At 36.9% G+C, this 23119-nt stretch overlaps 1 protein-coding gene across 1 annotated transcript in view; it reads right to left on the reverse strand.

Annotated features, from left to right (window-relative positions):
- Positions 1–15647: 15647 nt before the first annotated feature.
- The window catches only part of TMPRSS11A (transmembrane serine protease 11A), a 73075-nt gene continuing 65603 nt past the window's right edge, over positions 15648–23119 (reverse strand). The window contains exons 7-9 of the mRNA XM_072620909.1: positions 21615–21874; positions 20283–20425; positions 15648–17898 (exon numbers count right to left, since the gene is read on the reverse strand). Of these exons, the coding sequence (XP_072477010.1) occupies positions 17737–17898; positions 20283–20425; positions 21615–21874 (565 nt within the window). The 3' untranslated portion in view covers positions 15648–17736. The remainder of the gene's footprint in view (positions 17899–20282; positions 20426–21614; positions 21875–23119) is intronic.

The raw sequence follows: 23119 nt of genomic DNA on the forward strand, positions 1-23119 counted from the left end.
ATAACAATGCAGAGAACAACACCATCCCCAAATGTTACCCCTGCTAGGTTTCCCACAATCCAGCTCCCTTAAATCACAAGCAGGCTCCCCTAAACAAAATCACAAATAAGCTCTTTCACTCACACTAGCCAGCTGCCTGTTTGCCTGCGTCCTTCCTAGCTCTGACTGCTCTCATGACTAAATTTTCTCTCAGCTGTAGCTCTGCCTCTTCCTCTTCCATCCTTCCTGTTCCACCTATTCAGCAAGCTCCTCCCACCACAGATTCCATGTGACCCAGGCAGGTCGCATGGGCCCATTAATGAATGGGAAAGATTTTTCCATTTAAATTACCATTACATGTGGCCCCAAGATCTCTTGTATTCGTTATATAGGTCAAGTTGGTGGGGCAACTGATATCAACAGAACTTTAACAAGGATAACAGAAAATAAGCATATAAAACAAGATCTTAGGCAACTAAGTGTCAACAGAACCTTACCACAATAACAGGAATCACACAAAATAAGCACATAAAGCAATATCTTAGGGTAGGGCTTGAGCACAATCACCCCATCATTCTCCCCTCAAATGAATGGTGCCCCAAATTCTTGGGGTAAGGGACAAAAGTTTCTTCTTGCATAGCTACTTCCTGCTGAGATTGGACATAGAGCTGTCCCTGCCCCAAGAGGTCCCATTCCAGGGGGTAGTTCTTTTGTTGGCATCTGGAGCGTGGTAGACACCAGGTCCAGGGGTGACACAGCACAGTCGTGGACAGTGGGTGACATCCAGCTTAAGCAATCAGGCATCTGCAGGTGGAGAGTATTAAGCCTGAAGAAAACAAATCAGACAAACAAGGTGAACAGGCAAAAAGCCAAAAAGAAACAAGGAGACAATAACCAGAATCAGGGTAGATATAGGGTCAGCCGTGCTTCTTGAGTCCATGAAGTCACTATCATAGCCTCATTCACTGTTGTTTACTGTTTTCCAATTGGTAGTCCCAGGGTCATCATTCCAACTAGAGGTACACCCTCTTTAATTTGAGCTGGGGCCTGGCCAACCCTGCATTCTTCCTGCAGGTGTGACGAACAATGTTTCGGGAGGATCTGCAGGGACAGTTCTCATCTTCCTGCTCAGTCTAATATCAAGCCTCTTTCCTCAATACATTATATATAGTTCATTAGTTGGAATGCCATCTATTCTGCCAAAATCTACCCCTGCTCTCAACAGAGCAGTAAACAATTCTTTTCTTGTCAGTCTATCCTGACTTTGAATCTGCTGGCTACTTACAAAGACAAAAGTGAAAATTGTTCCTTCCCTTATATTGCTTATATTTCACACGTATTAAGATCATAAGCTCATAGATTTAGTGCTAGAAGGGACTTTATAGATAATTTAGTCAAACCTCTTCATTTTACAGATAAGAAATCTGAAGCCTGGAGAGGTTAAGTGATTTCTTCAAGGTCATACTACATGCAACCTCCGTTTTTGATCTATTGTGCCACTTTGATGAAGGATGTTATGTGTTATCTATTACACATGACTGCTATATTTGGCTTACTGCTTGTAACTCTAATGTTGATATTATATACTATATATTTGCATGCAGCCTATGTAGCAAATAAAATTATCTGTACAAATTAATTTATGTTTATGATTTCATCATATGTATATACCTGTGCTTTTGTAGTTTCCAGAGACTGTAAATTTTTCAATAGAGAGGAGAATTTAAGAGCATTATGTCAAGTTGTCATTAATATCTTGGTCTCATTTCAAGTACCCATAGTTACCAAGATAAGGGAAGTGCTATTTGGTTAGGGAAATTCAAAAATGTGATAATCCTTTTGGGCATTATACTTGAATACTGTGATTTTATCAATTGCACAACTTGGGGAAGAGGATGAAAAGGAACAGCAAATGTGGCACATGGCAACACCTGGGTTTTTCTGAACTTTCTTGTGAAAAAGAAACAGTCTGATAGTGGGAACAGGCTGTAACAGTAAGCACCCCAGCATGCATAGGGAGGCTTGCTATCACTGGTTCTTAGATCTGCATTCATAAAAGGAAGGCAACTGTTGAGGGATTAACAATCACTTTAACCAAGCACATGTATCGTACCATAACCAAGTACATATATCATTGAGTTAGTTCAGGGAGTCAGCATCCTGAATTTCAAAAAAAATATGGAGAAATCAGAAGATCAACAAATATGGCTTCCTCTGCCTAAATTCAACAGACAATTGGAGCCCAACTGTCTGACCATAGTTACCAGAGAGGGAAGCATGACATCTGGCTTTTCAAAGCTGGGGGGCTCCTTAGTGGCTTCCCAGAGTTCTCATCTGGTCAAACAAACACTTCCAGTTAGTAAAAGCCCCAAAGTAATCAACATCAATCAGACGTGGCTTCCTCTGCCTGACCATAATTGAACAGACAGGTACAGTTGTCTGACCATCATTACCAGAAAGAGAAGCATGACATCTGGGTTCTTAAAGCTGTGGGGCTCCTTAGCAGCTTCCCAGAGTACTCATCTGGTATTCAAACCTTCTTACCAAAAACTAAGCCCCAAAGGTAAAACCTCAACTCAGAGTATTTATACCTTTTTTTAGAGTCAGAGGGCATCACAACCCTTTGACCCAATGCTTCAATAGAAAAAAAAAAAAGTAATTAGGACCCTCCTACAAAACAACTCCCCCAATCAAGCTTCCCACAATGAGCAGACCCATCAATGGGTGGGAAGGATCTTTAATCACATTAAAATAATTAACAATACAAATACATACACTGTTTCTAGTTAAAGAAACTCTTGTTTCTGTATTTTACTTCTTGATTGATAAAGGCAAGATTCAGTCAGAGGCACTTGATTATAGTAAAACAAAAACAGCAAAAGATCATATTTTGATTGCCATCAGACAATTGATCACTACAGCCTGTCCTTTATACATCTAGACTCCAAAAAATGTGGAGACTGGGAGTCCAGAAGATTGACTCCATGTTAAGGAAGTTGATAGCTCAAAGCCAGAGCCAAAGTGCATCCAGCCCCAAGTGGCTGCAATAGATCTCCATCTTAGCAATTGAGAACATGCCAAAACAACAAGGTAAATAAATGTTATTTCCTTGCCCCATCTGCTCATGTCCTGGGCTATCATTTCCCTATCCCCTAAGGTTTCCCTGGGAAGCTTGTCCCATTTTCCACTTCAGGAGATTGCCCTCATTTTATGAGCCTGAGTAGAGCTCTATTGCATGATTTTTTTTCTCTTTTGTTATTTATTTTTTCCTGTTATTTGATTTGTGACTCTGAAATTGTCTGTAAAAGGAGAGTGCTGCACTGATTAGGTTCAAGTTGTGTTTTATAGATTGATTATTCCAACAACTTGCATTGAACCTGGGAAAATAAGCAGGGTTCTGGAGTGGCTCTCAAGTTTCTCATAAATAAAAGAATTGGATTTGATTATAAATTCTTAATTTTGTGTGTGAGAACTGTTCTTTTGGCAGTATTGTGAAACCTATGGACCCTTTCCCAAATAGCGTTTTAAAATGAATAAAGTAAAATACATAGAAACACAGACAAAGGTTAGTGAAAATAAAAGCGTAATTTTCTTCCTATCCAAGTTTGTGGAGAAATCTGAAATCTACCCATGAACCCTTTGATTTCTGTGGACTCCTGTTTAACAGCCTCTGGACTAGATATCAGATCTGTTTCAGCTCAAACATTATATGACTATAAACTGATTTAAAATAAAATTCTCTGCAGTGTACCACAAAAATTTCCAGTACTTTAATGATCACAACATGGTCCCCTTTGTAGAAATTTCTCTAAAATATAATTATAAGAAATATATCATTCTGAAGTAAAAAACAAGGATCAAAAAGAGTTTTAATAAGGTTAGGTTCTCAGAGCAGATAAAGTTGATGTCCTAGGCTCAGAAGTAGCCACCAGCAGAAGTTTGTAACATCATTAAATAGAACATAGAAAACAGTGAATTTTAATGAATGGAGAAACATTTGAATAAGATAAATAAAGATAGCTTACCAAGGCAGCTGTGGTTCATGAATGTAATCCATATTACTATACTGTGAAAAATGATGAATGTGATAAACATGGAGAAGCATGGGAAAACTTATATGAACTGGTGCAAAATGAGGTTAACACAACCAGGAAGACAATATATGCAATGTATTTGGAAAGGAAAAAAACCAAAACAATCAGCCCCAAAAGCTTTGAAATTATAATGACAAGGGTTGTCTCCCAAAAGAAATATTAGAGTGTGTCTCCTTTCCTCCTTTATACAGGTGAGGAACTATGGATGTGAATCACTATGTATGATTGTTGGTAAAGCTTGCCAAAATTTCCCTTTCTTTTATCCTTAGTTATAAAGGAAAGTGATCTGTGAAGGGGCAGGGTGGGATAACATTGAGAAATATAGACTATGTAAAAACAAAAAAAATCAATACAAAAATTTAAAAGTATATTTTGCAACTTCTAAAATTCATGTAAATTTAGCAGAGACTTATAGAAGTCTAATACAGGCTATAGCAACTCTACTTTAGCTTTTAGCTACATAAGCGTTCATGCCATCTGACATGCTTGTTAGCAAAAGCTCATTTTTATAAGAAAAAAATTAAAGTCATTGAAACCATCAATAATTCCTCTAGTTGGCTAAAAGTATGGCATGGGTAGACTGGTATAATATTTGCATTTCATGTTGTCACCAACTTAGATATCATAGAAATGCAGGAGGAATTTGGAGGGAGTCTGAAACTATTAAAAGACCTAATAGTACTGTGTTTCATATAAAAAGACAATCTGCCATCAGTGGAGTCCAAGTTTTTCTGCTCCAATACTGCCCAATCCTCCAAACTCACAATGGGTGATGATAGATTTGTCTGATCTCACTTACCTCATCTTCCTTGTATTTCCCAGATGACTCCTTGTCTAGCTTTGGTTTAAGGTTGAGTTTTGAAGTCTCACAATAGGTGGAAGCTTTATGGAATACAAGAATCAAACCTACAACCTTAATACCATCAACGATTTTCTCAACCAGCCAAACTGCACTGGTTTTTCACAGGTAGCTGAGGCTAAGAATTAAGGAATCCAAAAAAGTAGGTAGAATGAATGAGGAGGTATACCAATAGTTCTGTTGTCAGGACATTAAGTTGTCTTTAAGTTGTAGGGGACACACTGTGATGAAAAGAGCAGTTGTTAACAGGGGCCATATGGCAAGAAATGTGGTACATAACCTTATGAAGGAGCTGGCAAAATTCTATTGGCCAGTGAAGGTACTCAGTGACTCCTGTCTCAGCAACTGTTTCTTGCCTCTCCAACTTTTCTAATTTCTATTTCTAATGCCTAGCAAAGAAACAGATAGAGTAGAAAGAAGAGGTACAGGTAAAGGTTTATATCTAATTCAAATAGTATATGTGAAACATGGGTAAGACAAATTTTAATGGAACAAAGAAAGAACATGGACAGTTGAAATTTGCTAGTTTTTGTCATCAATTTCTCCCATGAGTTTCTCTTTTTCTTTAACAGTTTTCTTTAAAGTTTTGAATTCCAAATTCTATCCCTCTCTGAGATGGTAAGCAATAAGATATAGGTTATACATGTGCAATTATGTAAAAAATTTCCATATTAGTAATTTTGTACAAGGAGCTTCAAATAAAAGAAAAAAAGAAAGTAAAAAATAGCATTCTTTACTCTGCCTTCAATCAATATCGGGGTTTTTTTTTCCTCTGGAGGAGGAAAATATACCTCATCATTAGTACTTTGGAGTTCTTTTGGATCATTGTATTGCTGAGAATAGCTAAGCCATTCACAGTTTTTCATCAAACAATATTGCTGTTACTGTGTACAATGTTCTCCTGGTTCTGTTCACTATGCATTAGTAGTTCATGTTAAGTCTTTCCAGGTTTTTCTGAAATCATCCTGCTTATCATTTCTTATAGCACAATAATATTCTGTTACAATCACATACCATAGCTTGTTTAACCATTTTCCAAGTGAAGGGCATCCCTTTGATTTCTAATTCTTAGGTACCATAGAAAGAGCTGATATAAATAACTTTGTACACATAGGTCATTTCCCCTTTTTGGGATGTCTATGGGATATATACCTAGCAGAGGCATTGCTAGTTCAAAGAATATGCATGGTTTTATAGCCCTTACTCATACTTCCAAATTGCTCTCTAGAATGGTTGGATCAGTACACAACTCCACCAGCAGCACATTTGTATCCTAGTTTTCCCACATCCCCTACTCCATCCAACATTTTCATTTTTTGTGATATTAGCTACTCTTATAGGTGTGAGGTGGTACCTCAGAGTTGTTTTAATTTGCATTTCTCTCATCAATAATGATTTACAGCATTTTTTATATATGATTATAGATAGCTTTGATTTCTTTGTCTGAAAACTGCCTATTCATGTCCTTTGACCACTTATCAGTTGGGGAATGACTTGTATTTTTTATACATTTGACTCAGTTATCTATATATTTAAAAGATGAGGTCTTTATCAGAGATACTTGTTTGTGAATTCCCCCTCTCCCAGTTTTCTGCTTTTCTTATAATTTTGGTTGCATTGATTTTGTTTGTGCAAAACCTTTTTAAATTTTACGTAATCAAAACTGCATATTTTACATTTTGTAATGCTCTTTATATCTTCTTTGGTCCTAAATTCTTCCCTTATCCATAAATCTGATAAAGTATTCCATGTTCTCTTGCTTGTGGAATCACTCTTTATGTGTAAATCATTTGCCTATTTTGACTTTATCTTGGCATACAGTATGATATTGTTTTATATTTAGTTTCTGTCATACTGTTTTTTAGTTTCCCCAGCAGTTTTTGTCAAATAATGAGTTTTTTCCTAAAAGCTTGGATCTTTGGGTTTATTGTATACTAGATTATCATATTCATTTACTATAATGTAATTTGTGCCTAATCTATTCCACTGATCCACCACTCTATTTCTTAGCCAATATCAGATTGTTTTGATAATTACCATTTTATAATACAGTTTAAGATCTGGTATGGCTAGACTACTTTTTCTTTTTCTTTTTAGCATTCTTCCCCTCTTCCCCATTGATTCCCTTGATATCCTTGACCTTTGGTTCTTCCAGATAAATTTAGTTATTATTTTTCTAGCTGTATAAATATTTTTGATAGTTTGATTGATGTGGCACTGAATAAAATTAATTTATATAGAATTATCATTTTTATTATATTGGATTGGCCTACCAATGAGCAATCAATATTTTTTTCTAATTGCTTGCATATGACTTTATTTGTGTGAAAAGAATTTTATAGTTGTGTCCATATAGTTCCTGGGTTTGTTTTGGCAAGTAGACTCCCAAGTATTTTATATTGTCCACAGTTATTTTAAATGAAATTTCTCTTTCTCTTTCTTGTGTATAGACTTTATTGATGATGTATAGAAATGATGATGATTTATGTGGGTTTATTTTGTATCCTACAAGTTTGCTAAAGTTGTTAATAATTTCAAGTAGATTTTTAATTGATTCTCTAGGATTTTCTAAGCATAACATATCATTTGCAAAAAATGATAGTTTTATTTCCTCATCGTCTATTCTAATTCCTTTAACTCTAGTACAATATTAAATAATAGCGTTGATAAGGAGCATCTTTGCTTCACCCTGGTTGTACTGGGAAAGTTTCTTGCTTATTTCCGTTATAGATAATGCTTGCTGATTGTTTTAGATAATGTTATTTATCATTTTAAAGTAAACTCGATTTATTCTTATATTCTCTAGAGTTTTTAATAGGAATGGGTACTGTATTTTGTCAAAGGATTTTTCTGCATCTATTGAGATAATCATGTGATTTCTGTTGGTTTTGTTAGTGATATCAATTATGCTGATAGTTTTCCTAATATGGAACCAGCCCTGCATTCCTGGTATAAATCAAATCTGGTCATAGTGTATGATCATTGTGATATATGGCTTTCATCTCTTTGCTAGTATCTTTTTTTAAACATTTTTTGCATCAATATTCATGAGGGAAATTGATCTAAAATTTTCTTTCTCTGTTTTGGCTCTTCCTACTTTGGATATCAGCACCATATTTCTGTTGTAAACGAAATTTGGTGGGACTCCTTTTCCACCTATTTTTCCAAATACTTTATAGTATTAATATTGCTCTTTAAATGTTTTATAGAATTTGCTTGTGAATCCATCTGGTCCTGGTTTCCCGCCCCCTTCCCTCCTCTGAGGAAATTCATTGATGGCTTGTTCAATTTCTTTTTCTGAGATTGGGCTATTATTTAAGTATTTTATTTGTTCTGGTTAATCTGAGTAATTAACATTTCTGTAGTTATTCATCTATTTCATTTAGATTGTCTAATTTATTGGTGTATAATTGGGCAAAATAGCTCATAACAGTTGTCTTAATTTCCTCTTCGTTGGTGGTGAGTTTACCCCTTTCATTTTTGATACTAGTAAATTGGTTTCCTTCTTTTTCCTTTTAAATCAAATTAACCAATGACTTGTCTGTTTTACTGATTTTTCATAAAATCAGTTTCTAGCCTATCTATTAGTTCAATGGTTTTCTTACTTTAAATTTTATTAATCTCTCCTTTGTCAGGATTTCCAATTTGATGTTTAATTGGGGATTTTTATTTATTCTTTTTCTAGTTTTTTTTACTGTTACTTGTCCAGTTCATTGCTCTGCTTTCTATCTATTTTATTCATGTAAGCAATTAGAAATACACATTTTCCCCTAGTACTGCTTTGGTTGCATCCCACAGTTTTTGGTAAATTGACTCATTGTTGTCCTTTTACTTAATAAAATTATTGATTGTTTCTATGATTTGTTCTGTGACCCACTTTTTTTTAGAATTAAATTATTTGATTTTCAATTAATTTTTAATTTCTCTTTCCATTGTCCATTATCAAATGTAATTTTAACTGATTGTGATCTGAAAAGGATGTGTTACTGCTTCTACTTTTTCTGCATTTGGTTGTGAGATTTTTATGTTCCAATACAATAGATCTATCATATCTAACTTTTCCAGAATTTTATTCACCTCTTTATCTTCTTTCTCATTTATTTTTGTTAGATTTATCTAGTTCTGAGAGGGGAAAGTTGAGGTCCCACACTAGTATAGTTTTTTTATCTATTTCTTCCTAGAACTCATTCAACTTCTTCAAAAATTTAGATGCTATAGCATTTGGTGCATATCTGTTTAGTATTGATATGATTTCATTGTCTATGGTACCTTTCAGCAAGACAGTTTCCTTCTTTATCTCTTTTACTTAGATCTATTTTTGTTTTTACTTTGAGATCATGATTGCTACCCCTTCTTTCTTTGCTTCAACTAAAGTACAACAGATTCTGCCCTTACCTTTACCCTGGGTGTATCTCACTGCTTCAAATGTGTTTCTTGTAAAAACATATTGTAGGATTCTGGTTTTTAATCCATTCTGCTATCTGATTCCATTTTGTGGTGAGTTCATCCCATTCACATTTATAGTTACGATAACTATGTATTCCCTCCATGGTGTTTTCCACGTGTTTATTCCCCTCTCTTTCTCTTACCCCCCACACTTTTACTTCTGATCACTGCCTTCCCCAGTATATCCTCCCTTTTATCAGTTCCCTTTCCCCTTCTATTGTCCCCGTTCCTTTACTTCCTAAAAGGAAAGATAGATTTCTACATCCAACTGCATGTGTATGGTATTCCCTCTGAGCCAGTTTTGATGAGGATAAGGTTTAAATTTTGTCTCCTCCAATCTTCCCCTCCATTATAATAGCTCTTTCATGCCTCTTTTATGTGGGATAATTTTACCCCATTGAACCTCTCCTTCTAGCATAATTTTCTTTCTTGCTCCTTTATTTTGTTTTTTGAGGTATCTTCCCTTCAAAGTCCCCTTATATTCATAACTTGTCTTCGTGTATTCCTTCTAATTGCTCTTAAAGTAACAAAGTTCTTAAGAGTTACAAATATTATCTTGCATATAGAAATATAAACAGTTTAATCATCGAATTTCTTATGTTTTCTTGTTTGTGGATTTGGTTTTTTGTTGTTGGCTTTTTTAAAAACCTTTTTATGTTTCCCTTGAATCTTATATTAATATTTTTTTTAGCTCTTGTCCTTTAATTAGAAATGCTTGAAAGACCTCTATTTTGTTCAATGTCCATTTTCCCCCCTGAAAAAATACATTCATTTTTACTGAGTGAGTAATTCTTGGCTGTAATTCTAACTCCTTTGCCTTCTAGTGTACCATATTCCAAGTCCTCTGATTCTTTAATGTGGAAGCTGCCAAATCTTATGTAATCCTGACTGTAACTCCATGATATTTAAACTGCTTCTTTTTGGCTGCTGGCAATATTTTCTCCTTGATCTGTGAGCTATTGGAATTTGGCTATGATGTTCCTGCGAGTTTTCATTTTGGGATCTCTTTCAGGTAGATTCTTTCAATTTCTATATTGTCCTCTGGTTCTAATATAAAAAAGCAGTTTTCTTTGATGATTTCTTGAAAGATGTTGTCCAGGCTTTTTATTTTTTTTAAATTATTTTTTGATCATGGCTTTCAAGTAGTCTAATAATTCTTATATTCTCTCTTGGATCTATTTTCAAGGTCAGTTGTTTCTCTAGTAAGAAGTTTCATGTTTTCTATTTTTAATTTTTAAATTTTGTTTTTTTTTATCATATTTTGGAAATTTTATAGTTATTAGCTTCCATATGCTCAATTCTAATTTTTAAGGAATTATTTTTTGCAGTGAGCTTTTGTACTTCCTTTTCCATTTGGTCAATTCTATTTTTTATGGGATTATTTTCCTCAGTAAATTTTTATATATCTATTCTTATGCTATTGACTCTTTTTAATGATTGTCTTGCATTACTCTCATTTCACAATTTTTCTTCTACTTTTCTAATTTGCTTTAAAAAATCCTTTTTAAGCTCTTCCAAGTATTTTTTTTGGGCCTGAGACCAAATTACATTTTTCTTTGAGGTTTCATATGTAACCATTTTGACCCTATTGTCCTCTTCTAAGTTTGTGCCTTGATCTTCCCTATCACCACAGTAACTTTCCATAGTCAAGCTCTTTTTCGTTTTGCTATTTTTTTCTGCATTTTTTTGTGACTTGATGTTTTTATGTGAGAATTGGACATTGTTCCAAGCTTTCTGTGTTGGGGCTCTGGATTTTACTGTTGACTTTCACTGGGCTTCAGGGCTTAGTTGCTAGTTTTCTCTGGAGGATAGCCTTCCCTTCTTGTACTGGGTGTGGAGGTTAGTGACTGGTCTGTTCCAGGGGTGGAACCTTGTTGTTGGGTTGTTATGGTAATAGAGTCTTTCTAGTGGTTGGCCTTGGAGGACGGATCTTGTTGCTGGCCTGCACCAGAGATGGGGCCCTGCTACTGGGTTGCTATGGAAACAGGGTCTCTCTGCTGGTAAACCCCAGGAGCAGGGTCTCCCTGTTGTCCTGTCCCAGGGTGGGTCTTCACTGATGGTCAGCAGGGGGGTCAGGGCCTTTCTGGTGGCTTGTGCTGGAGGTGGGACCTTGCTGCTCTGCAGATTTCTCACTTGTCCAGGGAGCTGCCCATTTGCAGAAGGGCAGAGCCTCACTGGTGGATTGCCCCAGCCTTGGAGTCTTGCTGCAAACCCCCTGCTGTGACGTTGGGTTCCTGCTGCTGCTCTTGGATCCCTTTCTCTCCCATCCCAGTCAGAGGGTTCCTTCCTTACTTCACCATCTTGGCACCAGAAATCAGCCCCCATAATTCAACCATCTTTCATACCATACCATTACGTGAACTTCTTTAAAATTGGAAAATTATCTTCATCTTCCTTTTCCATTTTCTCACATTTGCCTAGGGGGAGTCTCAATCAGGAGATATAATCAAGGGAAGGCTAATTTTGAAGTCTGGAGAACACTGGCCTAACATAGAACTTCTGCTGATGCCACAAGAGAAAGGAAAGAAAAAAGCATAAATAGACAAGGGTACAAAAAAGAGTACAGAAAGAATAGGAAATGGGCAATCATCATTTGATCAATATTGTTTCCAAATAGATACATATAATACCTGAGTGCTTCTGTTCTAAGAATTTTGAGAATAAGAGAATAAGTCCCTGCGTTGGAGAGGCTGGTGGACGGTATCGATCACTATCTTAAATGCCTGTTTATCCCTGTGTGGGGACAACTGGTCAATTCCAGGGAATGTTCTGTGGACTTAGGAACATCTAAGAAAACAGAATTTGAATGATTACTCTGATTAGAGACAGATGCAAGATGAAAAAATGAAAGAAATCCTGACACATAGTAATTCCTGACTTCACAGGAAAAAAGAGACAACTCATATTCACTCGTTGATTCATGTTTGTTGAAATGAATCTAAAAAAAAGAGTAAGTGCTTACTATGTATCAGGTCCTGTGCTACAGTCATTTGGTACCAGTTGGCAGAATATGAAAAGTCGATAGTGGCCAGTTGATGTATCATGTACACTGAAGAGGAAGCAACTATGTCCTGAAGTTGAAGAAAGTGCTCAAAGCTGATGGTAGCTGTTGATTACTCTAAAGGAATATCTGGATCATTCTATTGATGTGGGTAATTGGTGTAATTGGAAGGGCTAATTCTGTCTTTGGGCATGTAGAATATTCAACAGATGCCAAATAAAAAGTAGATGAAGAGTTTGTGTTGTGGGGGAAATGAATTGTATTTGCATGAGTTTATGAACTGTGTGTGTGTGTGTGTGTGTGTGTGTGTGTGTGTTTTGAAAATAACGATGTAGAAGCTGAAAAAGCATAGTTTGTGTAATTTGAGTGATTTGATGGTGTCAAGTCATACCTGACATTCCTCCCAGTGTGTGACAGTTTGTGACATTCTTTGGCTGTGGATCCTTGGAGAGCCCCAGGCACTAACCTTGATTTGTAGAAGCATGAGGAAAATGAGAATTAAGGCAAGGAATGGAAGTAGGCCATCCCACTTATGTGAGTGAGTATGTAATTGTCCTCTGTCTCTGCCTGTGAATCCAGCCAGTGAATTTCACCATGAATTGGTCCAAACATAGAGAGATTCTATCACATGGAGAGAGTTAACACAAGTTTTGATAGATACTATATCTGATTAGAAAGATAGTTCCTACTAGCAGGTGTTGGAGAAACAAGTCAGGTTGAAGTATAAATGGGTCATGACACTTTGCTCTCAAAGAGCTTCCTTATGTTCTAATAAAAGAGGTAAAAAGTAAACAAAAATAACGATGCACAAGTAGATACAATAAGTAGAACTGTAAAAAAGAGAAAGCCAAATTAGATGTGGAATCAAGAGACATGGTTCTAGGTCCCGAATCTGCCACTTATTAGTTATAAGAGTGAGTCAAATAGCTTGACAGAAAATAAGTAAACTTTGATTTCTTCTTATATAAAAGGAAAAAGTTGGATTAGAATTTTTTTTTAGCATTCTTTTCAAGGTCTAACCTTTCATGATTCCAAATATCAATAGGAGTTGTACAAGGTGTGAAGTCTGAAGAAAAGTGAGATCATTTCTTTAAGAAATAATCTAGGCAGGTTTTAGAGAACAGGTGGAGTTGAAAATTTTGGACTAAATCTGTGATTTCATTAATGTAAGAGATTGTTAGGATGAATATCCCCTCTAGTGATACTCATTGGCAGTTTCTCTGCAATTAATAATCCCAAAGAGTTGATTGGGTCAATGAGAGGATAGCCAATATGTAAGGAGTAAGGATTGGAACGTAAGTCTTCCTCATTCCAAGGCTGGCTCCTTATACACAATATCATTCTAGCTTTTGGGCTTTGACAGAGGGGTAGAATTTCAATGAGCATCTGACGTACCACATAGGAATTAGGTATAAGAGGAAAATGGATTTGGGAAAGCCTATGGCTCATTTTGAGAAGGACAGTAGTATTGTCTGGGTGGAAAATAGGATATGCAGAAGAGTAGAAGGAGATAAGTTTGGAAAGAAAGCTTGGAGACAAAATGTCGGATGGTCTCAGATGTCAAGCTAGGACTCTCAGGAACTTATATTCTTGGCAAGTCTCACTCCACTTCACTTCTGCTGCCATGCCTGAATTCGATTCCACAGAACAAGATGCCCCTTGTAGGATGAGCTCATGTCATATAAACTCACCACCATGCTACTAAATCAAACCTTGATTCACTCTATCTCCCTTAGTCTCCTTTCCCCAGAGCACCAAATTCCTCTTAATGCCTTCCTTTGTAGAGGGCAGAAAGTGAACTCTCAGCTCACTCTACTTTGTATCTACTGCTCTGCCTCATTTCATCCCCACAAAATAAGATGCTCCTGTGCTAATACCCTGGGGTGCCCCATCCTCCCTATCTCTTTTGTGTCTTGTCTTTCCCTTTAGATTGTAAACTCCTTGACAGCAGGGACTGTTTTAGTTTTATTAATTGTATCTCCAGTTCTTAGCACAGTGCCTGGCATATAGTAGGCACTTAATAAATGTTTATTGGATTGGATCTTTGGCATTTGAACTTTGTCCTGTTGGCAGTGAGGAGCTGTTTATGGTGTTTTGTTTATTTTTAAACAGGGGAGAGAAATGATCCCAGAAGTATTGTAAGAAGATTAATCTGGAATGTGGGTATAGGATGGATTAGGAGAAGTGATGATGGACTCTGGAAGGGGAGGGAGGTAAGGAGAGAGGACAGATAGGAGGTTACTGTGATAGTCTAAGAGTAAGTAAGGTAATCTGATAACGTCATTAGTAAAGTAAGTCCAAATCAATTTACCGCAGGCTCTGGAATATGAAATAGTATGGTTTTAGAGAAGATGCATATTGATGCTGATGCCAGTATTTAGGAGCTATTTTCTTAATATTTTCTGGTTTTGGCAATAGAGCAAAGAAAGCATTGAGGAGGGTATTAGTTGCAAGGGAAAAGCATGCAGTGTTGCAGTGAGAATATCCAGAATCTGCACATGTAAAATTGAGTTGATTGTGGTTTACTATAAGAGGGTGACAGTAAAACATCAGGTTCAATCAGTTACTATAGTTACAGATGAAATCCAATTTCTACCTTGGATGCGATATTTCCCATTTTAAGAATAAAGGTATTCTTTTAGATCATTTGCAACTTAGTGTTTCAAGGATTTGTATAATATTAAAGGTAACAATGACTTCAGAAACTATCTAAGGCATCCATTTCATTTTCCAGATTATACGGTTAATGAATACTTGTGATCATTCTCTAAAGGTAAGTGGCATAATAGCTAGAGATAGAGGATACAGAGCTGGCCTCAGAGTCATGGAAACTTGGCTTCAAGTTAGGCTTCTGACACTTTTGCTGCGTGGCCTCGTAGAAGTCACTTCACTTAGTGGCTAGAACGGTGAGTTTGAATCCTGACTCAGTCCTTACCAGTTGTGTGACCCTGGGCAAATCATGTAAGCACTCAGCCAGGGGTGGGGAATCTGTGACTTTGAATCAGCCCTTTGACTGAACCCAAACTTCACAGAATAAACAAAGTTTTGCACTTGAGGACCTAGAGGGCCACATGTGGGTTTGAGGCACAGGTTTCCTACCTCTGCTGACTCAGTTTATTTCATTATCTACAAAATGGGGATAATAGCACCTACTTCCCAGAGGTATTGTGAAAATCCAATGAGATAACATATAGAAAATACTTTACAAATTATAAGGTACTGTATAAATGCTAGTTATTAATATTCAAGAAACAAAGTAACAGGGAAAGTAAGTGAAGAAACCAGGACTTCCCCAAATTGGTGTTTAGGCAGAATTCCCTTAATAGCATTATTTCTAGTCAGCTTCCATTATTTCTTTTATAATCAGCATTAAAACTCATTTATTTATCTGGAATGGGTAGGTGGTACATAGAGCAATTCAGACAGACATGGCCCATCCCCTCCCAGAGGTTACAATCTAAGTAGCCATACACATTTTGATCATTCCCAAATCTCAGCATTAAGAAAGTCAGGAAATATAACTTACCACCACAATAGAGAAGTACATATATTTGAAGGAGAAGCAGCATTTGACTCAAAGTATTTCTAACCAGTTGGTAGGCAGCCAGCTGCCTAAGGAAATCGCATAACATTTCATTCTGGCCTCATGTGTTTCCCAAACTAAAGCCAAGCTAATCAAACACTACTCAGTTGCCCTCTGAGGATCATCTGTTCATGTAAGTAACATTAAATTTACTATTTCTGAATAGAGGAACTGTTCTTCCAGTTGTAAATGTGTTTTGAAATTAATGTCCTACAGTTCTCACAGCACCTAGGGGAAAAGTGGATTAAAATAATTCCATCTCACAAATGATTCAACTTAGGTTTAAACTTCATGAGCAAATAGCACCCAGGACACATTCAGAAAGTAAAGCAGCAGCATTATCACAGCCTTCATTTAGCTGTGTCCCTCGAAGTAATGAGGCAGATTCTCCCAAGGCCCATTACCTATGGGGAAAAGTTACTTGGGAGGCACATTTGGACTAAGATTTTGCCATCTGACTGTCATAGAGTTTCAGGGAGTAATTAGCTATATTAACACTGGAGAAATAAAATGCTCCCCATAGAATGAAAGGGCTTTATTTAGGCTCTGCCATTGTTTAGGGGTGGGGGAGAAAATTTACTTTTTTTATGGTAATAGTCTATGTTGCCCCCTAGTGGTACAAATTAACAAATGCATGACAGTCCTTAATAGTCAATTCATGAATTTAGAGAATTAGAGAATTTTAGGTCTGGAAGGATCTTATGACCAAGTTGATTCAAAGATTTCCAGGTGTTTTGACTTACCTCAAAATACTTCATAGTTTTAAAACCACTCTTTTCTCAATAAAAACACAATTTATTCAGCTGTGTCAATGACTTTAAGGCTGTAGCTCAGAATTCATGGATTTCCTCCACCTATGCAGCTTGACTTCTGCTCTAACTTAATTTTAAAGATTTGCCTTGGGCGCTGAGATGTTAAGTACAATGTCTAAGGTCACTCAGTCCATAGAAATGAGATGAACCCAGGTCTTCCTGACTCAGAGACCAGCTCTATTTGCTATGCAATGTTATTTTTTAATATAGTAAATAAAAATTTATTTTTCTTTCAATAAATAAAATATACATCTATCTCTATGCATGTATGTTCTGGAGGAAAAGTTGAATAAGCTAAAAAAAAATAAGCAATAAGAGTGTGTCAAAATTCCAAAAAAAGATGATGAATAACTGGCCTAATTCACTGTAATGCCAGTTTGGTCTTTTGGGGTCCTCTCTACTGGGAATAGAAGCAGCAGAAGTTCTAGGATAGATAATATAGGATCTTCTCTCAGGCTAATGGGATGATAACTTCTCCCTCATGGCTTTGGCTGTCCTTGAGGGTAAGACCCAGAAAAAGACAAAACAAATGTGTAACGTACTGGAAAAGCATAGTGAAATAAAGAATGGATTTCTAGAGTTATAAAAAAAAAAAAAACAAACCCAAACATTTTCCCCCAGTCATACTCAAAACTAGGAACAGATGATCCCAAAAGGCACATTTAAAAATGTCTGGGCTTCCCACTTGACATTTTCATGGTTCTCCTATATGTACAATTTTCTAAGGAACAGAAAGCACATAGAAATGGTTATTTAAAATCAGGCAAATCTTCATGATTAAATTTTTTTTAAAGCATTACAAATTGACCATGGATGCATTGGCTGAATAAACCTCCACCTTCCTAAATGTAAATACATTTTACTGTATTTGTAATATGCTGACATGGGCAACTGTTCAACCAAACCTTAAGGATATACACATGGCTAAAGATTGGGAGTTTCAGATATGCCCCACAGCTCCATTAGAGACCAGTTTTTGAGGCAATCCACTTCCGATAATAAGTTATTTGAGTATAGACTCCAGGCTTATTCACACGACCACAGTTATCACCCCAGCTCACAATTCCAAGGAGATACCAAGTATCTGTAGAATCTTTTACAACTAGTGGTCCTCCAGAGTCACCCTGATGAGAAAAATAAAAAGAAATAATGAGTGGTTTTCATTTGCATAGTACATTTTGTTTACAAGAACATTTCCTTTACATTGTCTTAGTTAACTATCAATATAAGAGCTTTTAGACAGGACCAGCCAAAGGGCCTCCTTTCTGTTCTTGTGGTCTTGTTTCCTAAGAATATTGGTTCTGAAACCACTCATCTCCCCAACAAAAGGTTCTCAAACCCAAAAGAATATGATCATCCCATGCAGGGTCAGGCCAAGGCTCCCAGGCTTAGTCTTTTCTTTATACTTCCTGGTCCAAGAACTTGGGCTCTTTGTTAGAGGCTTTACCCTGATTTATGGAATGCCTTTCTTATACCATCCAATTTTAATCTCTGAAGGCCAATAAGCCCTCTTCTATAATCCAAGCAAGCAAGCAGCAAACATTTTATTAAGTACCTACTATGTTCTAGGCATTGTGCTAGGTGTTAGACTATGAGCTCCTTGGGAATAAGGATTGTCTTTTACCTTTGTTTTCTCAGTGCTTAGTATGATACCTGGCACTTAGTAAGTGGTTATTGACTGACTAAGAAAGGTCCCTGACCTCAAGGAATATCATAGTCTAAGGTGGGGGGAGCAGAAGACAATGTGCAATGACTATGTATATAAATTATGCACAGAGTAAATCGAGGTAATTGCAGAGGGAAGGCACTAGCGTTGAGGGGGACATTGAAAGGATTCTTGCAGAAGGAAGTGATGGGGTGATGGGGCCTGGACCCTGAATTTTACCATACATTTCAGCAATCCAATCCCTCAATTTTCCCACACAATCCAGTCACTGGCTTCTCTTGGAAGCATCTGGCTCATCCCAGCCCACCTAGACACTCAATTGGCCTTTTACTGTGGCTTTCCGACCCACTTTAGAGCTCTTAATCTCTTTTGGTGGTGTATTTGGGCCATCCCAGGCTATTTACTACTCCTTAATCCCAACTAGACCCTTTCATTGTTACCTAGGTTTACTCCAGACTATTTACCACTCCTTAATCCCATCCAGATCTTCTCACTGTCTTTTGTACAGTGAGTATCCATCTCACCCTTATCAAACTGGATTCATTAGGAATCTAGACTGCTCTATTGGTGGGTATACTTTCCTCCTTGGTTTGGAAAAAAAATCACAAAACATTACTCCAAAAAGGCAAAATATAAATCTAGGCTCAGTGAGGTGAATGACTTGTCCAAAGATAATGGAAGAAGTAAGAAGAAGAGCTAAGATTTGAATGTGGCTGTTGTTACAACAAATCTATCAGAGTGAGTGCCCTTTCACCTGATGTAGTTCTCTACCCATTCATACCTTCTCAGTCTGTGTGATTCTTATTTAGGTATTTCTATAAATCCTCCATAGAAAATATACCTAAGTCACTTTTTCTTCCAGTTCTTTTAGTGTTTCATGAGAAATACTCAGGCTGTTTCTCCATGCTACATGACTGACCTACCTCTTTTCCAGGAGAGATATGTTCTTGACAACAAAATTTCACTCTTCTAGAGCTTGTCATCAGTGGTAATTTGACTAAACCTACCATGTGTCCCCTCCCTGCCTTTTTTTGGCCTCTTAGTGATTGGAAAGATATTTCTGCTTGATGAGATATTGGATAGGTCCACTTTCACTGTATAATGACTTTTCCCTCTTTCATTTTCACGGATAATAGAAAGAGGGAGTTTCAAGTTATTGTTTTAAAAGTAGCATTTTTCTTTGTTATGTTGGGAGACATTATAAGCACAGAGGCTTAGTTAATTTGGTTGTTTTTACTGAGCATTTCAAGTGGAAGATGTGCTTGTATCTATTGCATAAATGACAGGATAATCTTAGGCAAAAGTATGCTCAAGTTAGCTGTAACCAGCTTGAGAAAGCTGATTGTTAAATTTTTGGTGTGAACATTCACATTTTAGAAATTGAAAAACACTATAAATCAGGACTTGATTTATTGTTTTTATTGCTTTCTCAACTTAAGAAAATAATGGAGAAAATCTTAATACTCATTAAACACAAAGTGTGTTGTTTATACTTTCTGGGGGGAATTGGGGGGAATCTGGTTATTATACATTTACTAGCACACTCATTACTCTAGGACATCTAACTGAGATAAGTTTAAATGGGATACAGACCAAATTATATCACTAGGTCCCTATATCTTTCACTCCTATTCCTCCTTCTTCTTCCTAATCAATTAACTAGTATTTTACTTTGCTCACTGGCTGGGTGTGTCTAGGTGACTTGGAATTATATTTACTGTGAGTTAACACCATAATGTTAGTTTCCATTTTGTAAAGAATACAAAAGTATTTCTTGGATCAGATGGATGTTTTTTATAGTAGTAATGATAGTAATAGGAATGTAATTACTACCCCACCTACCCTGCAGGCATCATAAATTCCTTCCAAGAAACCAGCACAAAACATTCCATATGTTATCTCTTTGCCATATACTTGTGGCTGCTTGCATATTTCATTACTTATGAGTTCTACGGCTGCTTGTCGAAGTTCATTCTGTGAGTCCCCTAAGGATAAAGAAAAAAATAAGTAGTTTTAGCATTTACAATCAACATCCTTTGATAAAGTATCAAAGCAAACCATTGCTACAGTGAAGTGAGTTAGTTTTTCTACTTTTTCTAATTTCATTAACTTAGTAGAGGGAGTGCCTGATATAAGTCAAACCCTGGCTTTGGATTCTGCTTCAGATTATTTCTAGCTGTGTGATCAGAGGCAAAGTCATTTAACACCCATCTATCGTCTTTGGTTTCCTTGAGTGTAAAATGGAGGAAAGCATCAAGTAGCCCTCTAAGTCCTCAAGTGCAGCCCTTTGACCAAATCCAACTTCAAGACTTCAAGTTCCCCACTCCTGGTAGACAGCCAGTTTTGGAAGTCTGGTATTTTTGATTTTTGCCTCTGAAACATACCAGCTTTGTGACCATGAACAAGTCACCTAACCTCTAAATGCCCAAAGCAATTCTCTAAGACTCTTAAACAACAAAGGAGTTTTCAGTTTGCCCCCATGCTATGGGAGACAAGGGAACCTAATACTGGGATCTTAGGGAATTTACTACAACAAGGATATTATGGGTGTTGACAGAAATAATTAACACATGCCCTATCTACCACCTAGAGTTGTGAGTAAATCACTTTGCAACCCTTAGAATGCTGAAAAAATGAGATGCTGTTGGGGGATTGGGATTAGATTTGTGATTTCTTTGGTAAAAACAAGTCCCAGATGAGGGGACTTTTCAGTACCTTCGAATATGAGGAAACTCTTTCTACCAATGAATGGAGAAGCCCTATCTGCCCATGCAGACCAACACTTTCTTTGCAATTTACAGTTTTAAAGAACAGAGGCTAAGTAACTTGCCTAACTTGCCACATAGCCAATATTTGTCAGAGGCAGGACTTCAATCCAGGTCATCCTGGTTCTGAGACCAGCATTGGACATAACAATATTCTACCTCTTGTCTCATATGACTCTCACGACGATCCTGGGAAGTAAGTGTTATTAGTGTCCCCATTTTGTAGTTGAAGAAACTGAGGCAAAGAGAGGTTAGGTGACTTGCCCAGGCATTATACATATAGTGAGTATCTGAGACTGGATTTGAACTTAAGTCATTACAAGTAGGCTGACCAAGTAATGTCACCAAGAATGTATCATGGTGGTTTAAGAAGCATTTGGATCATTACAGTCTTTTCTGAGATACCTACCACCATATAAAAGAGCTCCATAGCCTGTGATGTACACTGTTGAAGTAGGTGGGAAGTAGTCAGATGCATCTGGTAGACAAATACGGCGTACATCTTCAGTAAAGGTGACTTGGGGAGAAAGCTGCACTAGTGCGATGTCGTACTCTCGTGCGGGAGACCGGTACCGTTCATGGACTACAATTCTTTTGATATTTCTTTTCATTAAAGGAGGGTTAATAGTTGTACCAAAGCTAACAGTCCATCCATTTGGGGTGGGATTACTGTAAAAGATGGAGAAAAAAATAATTATAAATTTGGTTAGTGTTAAATTACTCAGTTCTCAGAGTTTTACTCAAACCAGTGCTTGCTTTCTACAAATATATCTTAACAAATGATTATCTACCCTCCACTTGATGTCCTCCAGTTAGGAGGAATCTATCACTTCTGGAGGCAGCACAATTATTATCTGTAACACCCGGGTCCTTGAATAAAGTATAAGGTAATAACTTGTGATTTTAGGTATTACTTCTGGTGCAGACGGACTGTGTGACCTTGAGCAAGTCACAACTTCTTAGTACCATGGACAACTTCCTAAGAGAAGGGAATTCTACACAATAAAAATATAAACAAACAAGCCAATAAATAATGATAGTGATTCCATAAGCCATATATATAAATCAGTCTCTTTAACCTAATTAACCTTCTTACATGTCATCATTTCCAGATCTTTCATTGTCATGGTCATCCTTTATGATGTCTCTCATCTTCTCTACTCCATACTCAATACCGCTTTATAGCTTTGCCCTTCCTCTCCTCATTTACTTTGTCTGTCTTCTCTACATTTGTTCCAGTTTTTGAAGAAAAAGAAGCCCTCTCTACCAAGGCTAATGTATCTGTCCCTGGTGGAATTGTCTCTATCTCCTCTGACTACTATTTGTTCCTACGATCTTTCCCTTTTCCCCTTATCTTTAATCTCCCTCTCCATTGGCTCCTTCCCTGCTATCTACAAATGTGCTCAGATCAACTCAATATTTAATACCTTGACCCTGCCCTTCCTTCAAGCTCTCATTTTGTTTTTTCCTTTCTTTTACTGGTAAACTCTCAACAAGAGTTGTCTGTCCTCATAGCCTTCACTCCTTCGCTGTTCATGTATTTCTTAACCCCTTGCAGTCTGGTTTCCAGCCTCATCAGGCTACTAAAAACCTCCCTTGAAAGTTACTCAACTTCTGATTTCAGTGATTTTTCTCACTCCTCATTCTCCTTCATCTGTTAGCTTTAGGTGCTATTGGCCATTCTCTCCTTCCTTGACTTCCATTACTTTGCTCTTCCCCTTCTTCTGTCTGATAGCTCATTTTCCTTTGTTGTGCAATTATTTATCTCCTGCCCCTAAGGCTCTATCTCCTTTTTTCCCTTTTCTCTCCTCTCCTCCCCTCCCTTTTTTTTCCTTCTCTTCATGCAATTTCCCTTGGTGATCTCAGTCTCTCTTTTAATTTTAATGACCATTATACTAATAATTAATATTCATA

The sequence above is a fragment of the Notamacropus eugenii genome, chromosome 6 (assembly GCF_028372415.1).
Source record: "Notamacropus eugenii isolate mMacEug1 chromosome 6, mMacEug1.pri_v2, whole genome shotgun sequence".
In the NCBI taxonomy this organism is placed as follows: Eukaryota; Metazoa; Chordata; class Mammalia; order Diprotodontia; family Macropodidae; genus Notamacropus; species Notamacropus eugenii.